This window comes from Mixophyes fleayi, chromosome 8, assembly GCF_038048845.1.
Source record: "Mixophyes fleayi isolate aMixFle1 chromosome 8, aMixFle1.hap1, whole genome shotgun sequence".
NCBI lineage: Eukaryota > Metazoa > Chordata > Amphibia > Anura > Limnodynastidae > Mixophyes > Mixophyes fleayi.
The window spans coordinates 48,804,588-48,815,237 of NC_134409.1; the positions used below are offsets into that span (position 1 = coordinate 48,804,588).

At 41.1% G+C, this 10,650-nt stretch overlaps 1 protein-coding gene across 1 annotated transcript; it reads left to right on the plus strand.

Annotated features, from left to right (window-relative positions):
• The first annotated feature begins 2,204 nt into the window (after positions 1-2,204).
• On the plus strand, positions 2,205-4,394 carry GPR88 (G protein-coupled receptor 88). Its single transcript, XM_075184057.1, has one exon. The coding sequence runs from the start codon at positions 2,375-2,377 to the stop codon at positions 3,374-3,376; it is 1,002 nt and encodes a 333-aa protein (XP_075040158.1). The 5' UTR covers positions 2,205-2,374; the 3' UTR covers positions 3,377-4,394.
• Positions 4,395-10,650: the final 6,256 nt, after the last annotated feature.

Consider the following 10,650-nt stretch of genomic DNA (forward strand, 5'->3'; position numbering starts at 1 on the left):
GATGCATCTGATTTTTACTTACTTGTATCTTTGTTTTAAAGTTACTGATGATAGCTTATACATTTTTTAGCTCGATTTAAAAATGCACGCATCATAAAATAGGTGCAACCCAATACAGATGCAGGGAGGTAAGTATATGAACACAGTTTTGCTTGTAAATAAAGTTAAAATGTTATGTTTAATTTTAAATCAGGATCCTAATGTGTAAAGAGGATATGTTCACAGGAATGATGTCTAAACTGATGTAGAATTGCCTGGCACTTTCAGAAGTACCTGCCATCTAAAATTAAAAACCTTATATAGTGAATGAAGTAAATAGAAATATACAGGGCTGATGCTACCATTAGGCATCCTAAGGAAGTCAACTAGAACTCCAATGGGTATATAAAACACTAAATGAGTGACATCATTGGTTGACAATGAGGAAGAGGGTGTGTGTTTAATTACTAATATCAACTTGAGCACACCCTGTGCGCTACTCATCTGTGAAGCTTGTGGTTTCCAATTACCGTGATAGGCTGGGAGTGTGGCCCTGTGATGTCACAGTCCAGTGCCAGACTCCCAATATAACACAGAGGAGCAGAAGCTGGAAGCTTGAAATCACAGATGTCCTGTGCTGTCTGGCATCAAGACGTTAGCAGCACATCCTTTAAGTCCTGTAAGTTACGAGGTGGGGCCTCCTTGGCTCTGACTTGTTTTTCCAACATATCCCACAGATGCTCAAATGAATTGAGATCTGGGCAATTTGGAGGCCAAGTCAACACATTTAACGAGTTGTCATGCTCCTTAAAACCATTCCTGAACAGTTTTTGCAATGTAGCTGGGCGCATTAACCTGCTGAAAGAGGCCAATGCCCTCAGGAAATACCATTGCCATTAAGGGGTGTACTTGGCCTGCAGCAATGTTCAGATAGGTGGTACGTGTCAAAGTAACATCTAGATGAATGCCAGGACCCAACGGAACATTGCCATGAGCATCACACTGCCTCCACCAGCTTGTCCTCTTCCCAAAGTGCATCCTGGTGCCGCCTCTTCCCCAGGTAAAAGACACATACGCACCTGACCGTTCACATGATGTTAAAAAATTGTGATTCATCAGACCAGGCCGCTTTCTACCATTGGTCCATAGCTCAGTTCTAGTGCTCATGTGCATGACTGGTCTGTGGCTATGCAGCTCCATATGCAGCAAGCTGCGATGCACTATGTGTTCTCACACCTTTCTATCACAGCCAACATTAACTTTTTTCAGCAATTTGTGCTACAGTACAGTAGCTCTTGTAGTGGGATTGGACCAGACGGGCTAGCCTTCACTCCCATGACCCTGTTGCCGTTTCACTAGTTGTCCTTCCTTGGACCACTTTTGGTAGGTATTACGCACTGCATACTGGGAACATCCCACAAGACCTGCCCTTTTGGGCTCTGACCCACGCGTCTAATCATCACAATTTGGCCCTTTTCAAAGTTGCTCATATTCTTAGACTTACTCATTTTTCCTGCTTCCATCACATCAACTTCAAGAACCGACTGTTCACTTGCTGCCCTTTGACAGGTGTCATTGTAACAAAATGACCAATATGATGCACTTCACTTGTCAGTGGTTTTAATGTTGTGGCTGTTCAGTGTGTGTGTGTATGTGTGTGTGTATTTATTTTATTCACTAGTTTATTTTTTATTACTTTTAAAGTGGCACTGAAAGAGTTAAATGAGTTTAAATAGTGAAGCGGTAATGTCACTGCTCAGCAACCACTAACCTGTGCCATAAATATTCATCAATTATAAGAGTATAAATGTACAATAGGCTATTACAGTTTAAAGTATTTCATTATAATAAAAAAGTAATAGAAAAGCCACAGGATTAATGAGAATACATCTTTCAATGAAAGAGGATAGCACATATAGAAAAAATAAACTATTAATATGTGCAATAATTATCAAATAAATGTCATGTTTTATTCAGTGATTTTTTCATGTCATTATTTAAAATGCATCGTTGGATGTTTTGTGGATCAGTTGCTTTCCTGTCATCTACATTTGAACACATTGCTCTTGTGAAAGATACAGAACAGAAACATTTTACATTTACTGTAGAATCAACTCCCCATTCTCTACCTCAGAACCTGTTGAATAATCCATTACAAAAGCTTTTTTTCTAAGAGTATAATGTCACAAAGACGTAAAGTGAGCTGAGAGTATAACACTAAGAGCTGTCACAGCCCTGTCACCCCCTCCCTCCTCAATCTCATATTCGCTCTCCCTCTCTCGCTGCTTGCTTCACTCTCTTGCTCTGTCTCACACATCCACCTTCCCTCTGTGTCCTTTTTACTTTTCTCCTCCTGTGCGTCTGCTGTGGGGATGGCCACTCCATTTTCTGCAGGATGACCAACATCACGTCTCCCCTGGACCATTGTGAAAGACTTCTGGGGACACGTGTCTTGGTGGCTGCGGCTTACTCTGTTTACTCTGTCTCTGGGACTTTGGCCAACGTTTTGGTTATTTACCTAGTCTGCTCTTTCAAGAAGCTCAAAACAACTAGTAATGCATTCATTGTGAATGGATGTGTGTCTGATCTTTTAGTCTGCGCTTTTTGGATGCCTCAAGAAGCCATATTAATTTCCACTGGTCGCCTGGAGAACCCCACTTACAGGGTGTTTATGGAGGGGGTATTTTTCCTGTGGATGACAGTTTCTCTCCTCTCGCACTCTCTCATTGCATTGAATCGCTTTGTGCTCATCACCAAAGTGCCGACAGTATACCATACTGTGTATCAGAAGAGGAACACGGAGTGGATGATTGCCATGGCTTGGGTACTGCCTCTTGCATTTCTTCTTCCTTGGCTCTTTGGACAGAGGCCACTTGAAGTTACCCTGCCATGCCCAACACTTAAACTTTATGTATTTTGGGGTCATGGGGTCCCGGTGTCCAGTTTCTATACAGCCATCCTTTCTGCTGTCACAGTTTTAAGTCAAACAATAATCCTTTTTCATTGTTATTTCCGCATTTTCAGAAAAGTGCAGGTCAGCCTGAAGCGGGTGAGCGTTCTGAACTTCCAAGTAGTTCACAATCTCCCTTGTTCATGCCCTCGCAAAGATAAACGTCTTGGGCTTTACGTCCTGATTGTCTGCTGTGTTTTCACAGTGACCACAGAGCCCTTTGCATGGACAGTTCTCTATGGCCTGCTCCAACCACTACCCCAAAGCATTGAGACTGTTAGCTGGCTCTTGCTTTGTCTTCTGTTTGTGCTTAACCCTTTCATCTACACCTGGAAGAATGAAGAGTTCAGGAGGTCCTTTCGAGCAGTAGTTGGAGGCGAACTATGGAAAAGCTCTGGAAACAGTGCCGATCCGGCAGTGCAAACAATTTCCCAAAATGAACCATGAGGGGTGTTTTATTCATGGCTTCTCTGGTACATACCTGATCCTTTGGGACAAATGTAACATAGGATTTCTGGAGAGCATATGACTCAGAAAATCGAAGCTTATTCTCGACTATGTATTGCCTCTGTTCTCACTTTTGTATTGACGGTTTCTATGGAAACAATCTGCATTCATCCCCTCTCAGCTCCATGGGCCGGTGTAAATTAGCCCACGGTGGGCAACATAGGTTGAAATTTTCACAATGTAACATGTACTATTTACAGCAGCTGCCAGTATAGAATTTCTTAGAAAAAGAAAATTCTCGTTAAGTAAACAGACAGTCTGTTGCATTTTCATTCATTTTGCCACAAGGAAATATGAGTTCCACACTATCTGAAATGTTTAATTTTATTAGAGAAAGCAAATAAAAAAACAGCAACCAAGAATAATAATGTGTTTGTAACACAAACACACAGCATGAAATATAAAATCTATTTGTAGATGATTTTCCTCTTGTATGAAATGAAATGTTTTTACTAAAATGAACAGACTAATTATGTTGCTATTACTATAATAGACTGGATTATTGCAGTAAGTACAGGATTTATGTACTATGCTACAGGGCAAAACCTAAAACCAATGAAAGCTAGATATATCTATTTTACACCACCCCCAACATGTTTTAAAATGTCATATGTTTGTCAACGCCAGGGACCCCACTCTGTACAAGAAGAAACACCCACTGGTGAAAACCTTCCACAGATGCTTTCCTGACGCTTTTGGCCAGATGCCTCCGGAGACAAAACTAAAAGCACTGTAAATATGTGTTTATTATACAAGCACAGTGGATTAGACTTGTCTGGGACAGGCAATGAATGTCTAAGGTGTACTGACCACAGGGGAGTTTTTGGGCAAGGCAGGCGATACTCAAGAGTCCTCATGAAATAAGATTTTTCTTGGTTCCAATGTAAATTCCTTATTGTCTTAAATGTATTCAAGAATTTAACATGCTTCTGGTCAGTTATAACATTCTTCCAAATAACTTGAGTTTACTGGTGGTTTATTTTTCAATCAAGCTAAAGGTTTGAGCTTCTGGCTTTATTTTGGTGTGTATATGTATAAATATATATTACAATGAAGGCAGCAGCACCATATGCAAGCCCACTTTGACCAATATATATATATATATATATATATATATATATATATATATATATATATATATATCTATATCCATCTGTATATATATATATGTATGTATATATATATATATATATATATATATATATATATATATATACATATATATTTATATATATTCTCAGTATATGGTTAAAATGCCCTTTTCAAATAAATGAAAGCTATAGGTAAAGATGTTGATGTAAAACAAAAAGATCTGAAAGAATCTGACTGACAATGACATCCGTATAACAGGGAGAGAAGAAAAATGGGAATAGTTACAACAAAGCAGTTAGAAATCTAATCCTCAAACACTACCTCCTCCCATTATCTCTAATATATATTATTCCCGTCAGACATTTCCATCAATCTAAACAAAGAATTTGAACATAGCAATCACCACTCCAAAAAGTATTTGAAATATTGGCAAATTAAACATTCCCATAATAAATGTAAAATAAAAAGATATCATCAGCTAGTCAAGCAAATGACAATATCCAAGGCAGCATGGATCTGTTTCGGGGAGATCTTGTGAAATCTAATGGATTTGTTTTAATTGGCAAATAAAATGATAGATCAGTGTGGATTAGTGTATATAGCTTATTTAGATCTTATCAAGGCACTTGATATAGTTTGCCACAATATAGAAAATGTTTGATTTAACTGATGAAATGGATAAACATTAAGCTAAAGGACAGGAGATGGTGTTGTAGTCAATGGTGTAATCACAAATGAAGGGATTGGTAACCAGTGAAGCAATCCTGGGTCCTGTTTTGTTTAATGCAAGCATTGGTTATGTTATTTGTGGTCTACAAGGGAAGATACGTGTTTTTGCTGATGACTCAAAGTGGTTAAATAAATGTGTATAAATGTGTATTGAAAATGCAAAAACAAAATAGAGAAATGGACTAAAGTGAGGAATCTTAAATTTAGCAAAGTGTGAAAACTATACACTATATGGAAAAAAGTATTTGGACGCTTGACCATTACACCAACAGGGACTGTAATGACATTGTATTCAAACACATATACTTTAATATGGAGTTGGTCTCCCTTTTGCAGCGATAACATCTGTCACTCTTCTTGGAAGGCTTTCCACTAGATGTTGGAGTGTTTCTGTGGGAGTTTGTGCCCATTCATTCTGTAGAGCATTTATTAGGTCAGGCACTGATGTTGGATGAGGAGGCCTGGCTCCCAATCTCCGTTCCAGTTCATCCCAAAGGTGTTCGATGGGGTTGAGGTCAGGGCTCTGTACGGGGAAGTCAAGTTCTTCCACACCGAACTCATCAAGCCATGTCTTTGTAGTCCTTGCTTTGTGCACTGGGGTCCACATCCTGAAAAATAGCCCTATACCATTACCCCCCCCCCCCCACCACAAACCTTCACAGTTGGCATGATGCAGTTAGGCAGGTAACGTTCTCCCAGCATCCGCCGAACCCAGATTCGCCCATCTGACAGCCAAACTGAGAAGTGTGATTCGTTTCTCCACGGAACACGTTTCCACTGCTCCACAGTCAAGTGTCAGTGTGCTTTACACCACTCTATCCAATGCTTGGCATTGGTCTTGGTGATGTGAGGCTTACATGCAGCTGCTCGGCAATGGAAACCCATTTCATTAAGCTCCCGCTGCACAATTTTTGTACTTACATTAATGCCAGTGGAAGTTTGGAACTCTTCAGCTATGGAATCAGCAGAGTGTTGGCGACTTTTACGCACCATCATCATCATCATCATCATCATTTATTTATATAGCGCCAGCAAATTCCGTAGCGCTTTACAATTGTGCGCCTTAGAAGTCGCTGACCCCGTTTTGTGACGTTATGTGGTCTTCCGCTTTGTGGCAATTGTTCCTAAACGCTGCCACTTTCTAATAATATGACTTACAGTCAGGGCCGCCGAGAGGGGGGGGGAGCGGGTACTATTTACCCGGGCCCGGGTATGCCAGGGGGCCCGGGGCTGCACTGCCGATTTTTTTAATTTTTTTTTTTATAAAAAAAAACTTTTTCCATGTTGGGGGGGGGTAGGGTTCGGTCCGGGTTCGGGCTCGGGGTTGCGCTACTGTAGTGCCGGCCGCGGCGCACAGACAATGCGATGACGTCACGTGAGACTGTGCTCTCGCGTGACTTTGTGGAACTTGTTTACAGCCTGTGACCGTGCCTGTAAGGAGCGCGAGTCAAAGCTGTTTTCTGTGCAGGGAGCAGGGAGCAGGGAGCAGGGAGCAGGGAGCAGGCTGCAGTGAACAGGGAACAACAATGTAAGTAGAATTATTATGTGTAACACATCCAAAGCAAAGATTAATGTTCCTTATTTGTTTCCTCTATAAATTCGTGGACCACACTTTTTGGAAATGAATATTCTACCACCATATTCTTAGACATCAGTGTCTTCTGAAGGGAACTGTGCTGAAAATACTACAAGTATAGGTAGGATAGGTGTCCAAAACAGAGGATTATAGGGATGGAGCACAGAGAGTGGTTTAAGGTGTGAGAGAACTGTGGGAGGGGATGGTGCAGAAACTAGACACTTTTAAGAGACGTTTTCTAACTGAACATTTTCTAATCAGAAAATGTTCAGTAGGTGAAGTACTGTGCGTCCTTTTCCAATTCCTCCCATCGTCCTCGTGATTTGTCCCTTATTATAGGGAGCTTCAAGAAGTTTTAATTTCTCTGTCAGAGAAACAGATCATCATCATCATCATCTATTTATATAGCGCCACTGATTCCGCAGCGCTGTACAGAGAACTCCCCCACATCAGTCCCTGCCCTGTTGGAGCTTACAGTCTAAATTCATTTTATGTCACACAAAAGTGCCCCCATATACTCCCCCATATGTCATGCTCCGGCAAGCGGGCGCTACACCAATGGTGTACGCAGCAATGCAGGTTTTTTTCGGTAGGAAGGTGGACTAGTGCTTTTAACCTGGTAGACATGGGGCCGGACACAATTATGCATAGCCATGCCCCAATTGTGTAACCACTCCCACCATAGCCACGCCCCCATTTTTGCGGCAAAAAATTTCTGGCCTGCATCAGGGGGCCCCATGAGGTTTCTGTACCGGGGCCCTGAATTCCTCTTGGCAGCCCTGCTTACAGTTGACTGTGGAATATCCCACAGGGATGAAATTTCACGAACCGTCTTATCGCAAAGGTGGCATCCTATCACAGTACCACGCTTAAAGTCACTGAGCTCTTCAGAACGACCTATTTTGTTTCACAAATGTTTGCAAATGGAGACTGCATGGCTAGGTGCTTGGTTTTATACACCTCTGGCAACGGGTCTGACTGAAACACCTCAATTCAATAATTAACAGGTGTGGCCAAATACTTTTGTCCATATAGTGTTTACGGAGCACAAATTCTTATAGCATAATTCTGAATGTATGGTGAGGTAATGCTAACAGCAGAGGAAAGAGACATTAGAGTTACAGTTTCAGATGGTATTAAGGTAAAACAGTGGTGGGAAAAGACAGTAGAATACTTGATTGTAATGGAAGAGGTATTAATTGCCTGGAGAGGGAGGTTACATTGCCACTTAATATATCCCTGGTAATCTCTAGGGAGAAATAATGAAAAGTGACTTAAGGAAGAACTGTTTTGCGGAAAGGGTGATGTATCCATGCAATAGTCTCCCAGCAGTGTTGGTGAAGACTTAAATTAAAAACACATAGAAAAGGTAAGTTTAGATGGACCTGCAGGAGCTTTCTGCTATCGAACTCCATGGGGCATATTCAATTCTCGGCGGTTTCCGCCGCGGAAAAACTATTACTGGTATTACGGTAATAGTAAACCGGATTTCAGCGAGCTGAAATCCAGCGAGAAAAGTACCGTAATACCGGTATTTACCGTCACTATTACCGTAATGACGGTAATGGTGCGCACAGCTCGTTAATTTTGGATATAATGCAAACAATTAAATATGCCCCATGATTCACAGATGTTTAAAATCAGTCTTGGCTGCCAGCCATCTCCCTTGTATCACGCATGCTTTATATCCCTATTCCTTGAAGAGTGTATGATACACATAGAACGGCTGCTGGCCAGGACTTCTTTTGAACATTTGCAAACTTCATATGGGAATGTTTGAGTTGCCAAAAATATAGATGGATATTTTAGGGAGTGATGTATGCTATGTCCAAATACTTTATTTCAAATTGTAGTTAAACAGTTTGGTCTCTGAAGCACCTTTAAATCAACATGTTATCTCAGACAAGTGGTATTGCAGTGCAGCCTGACATTTTCATGGAAATTCCTTGCTTTTAAATGTGTTTCCATTAAAAATGATGAAATGTTTAAAACATATAATAACTTGTTCAGCTCTGCAAGAATCCTGACATCCACACAGCTGCCAGGGGATGTGTCAGTGTGTGTCTGAACTTTCAGTAGTCATGGAGCAAATGCTTAGAAGCGAGAGTTGTGTTCACATGAATGCAGGGATCTACGTGATTACAGTGCGACCAGCTCCTCTGAATGAGTAAGGAAGGTGGTGGTAAGGTAACGTTCTCTTTCCTGTGGAGAAGTAAATTTAACTGCAGAGAGAGGAATACTGGAACAAAATTAAATGGAGTGAGGTGGGGAGTTATTAAAAATAGATTGAGTGAAATTCTCTGAATCGTCAATATGTTTTAATGCATTTTCCTTTAGCAAAGAATTCACAAATGCACTGTATTTCCAGCATGAAGCTCTATTTAGAAGCTTAAGAGGATAAACTACTCTCATATTTGACAAAAGATAAATAATGGGAATAGATTGTTAAAATATTCTTTATTTACATCCAACATTAACAAATATTATTTCCTTTTTAATTAATTCTTATTTCAGCAATATTATATGGATGTGCTATGTGTTACTCTTAATAAATTGTACAAGCTTTTTGAAACAGTTTTTTTAAAATCTACTGATTTATTTGCTGACATATTTTGTTAATAACAACGTAACATAATATATTTCCGGCCCTAGTATTGCTGCCTGGAAGATCGGTTTGCCCCTAGTTTTGTAGATGCAGAATATGTCCATGGTATAAACAGTGAAAGTGTCACTTCGTAGTCCAGCCATCTGTGGTACCCCAAAGCCCTGTTGAACAGCACAGAGGAGTGCATAAACGCTTTTAAAATTCAGGGCTACAAGGGGTTAATTGTGCTCCTGAAAACTTGTGCCCAGGAGTGATTGACAGGAGGAGGATGAAGGCCCTGATTGGCTGGGGGAGTAACAGGAAGAGGTTGTGCAGGAAGGAGGAGAGAGAGAGAGAGCAGCATGGTAGAAGGAACAAGGGGGAGGATGTGCAGCCGAGCAGAGAGAAGATAAGCTGCTGCCAGAACTGTGACATTGCCAACAAAGCGGACGGAGGACAGCTGGGGACACGCAGTGGGGCGCCAAAGACAATCTCCACTAACTGCAGAACCGTCTCCAGGTAAAACCCTAGCCTGCAGTGTATTGTACACACCCCAGTGTCAGAAGGAAGAGTGATGAGAGAATCTATCCAAAACTGACATTGCATTCTTGTACAAGGAAAGATTGTGAGAGCTTTCCCCCCCAGATCATACATATACACAGGCTGCAGGGAACAATTAAGACGGTCGTTTCAGCTATATCCTGTGTGTGTGTGTGCTGATATCTGGACATTATACCCTGCTGCAGAGTACATGTGCTGATAGAGATTCATTGACTGTTGAGAGAACAGCGCCATCTTGTGGCTGAAATGAGCAACAGCTCTGCTTTCTACTATAATACTTAACCCTTGATGGAAACCTCTGCAGGACATTGGAACACTACCCAAATTCCTGTGCACAGGTCAGCCCAGGACTAAGTGGAAAATATGGTAACGTTACCGGGGATAATATTGGTGCACCAAATGTTTTAGATGATGTTAATGTTATGTGATTTACCTAAGAATTGATTTATTAATATTGAAGGTGTGACATTCAGTGTTAGTGGTACCGCTGCAATTCAAGTTAACTCAGCAGTAGATGCTAAAAGTGGGGCGCCTGAGCCATAGGGAATATCACGGTACCCCAAACACCTGAATAAGAAGTAGCCCTCTAGTGGGCGCGGTAGTGACCGTAAGAGTCTTGATGGGTTATTATTGATGGTTATTGCATCATCACCAGTCAGATACTGTTAACGT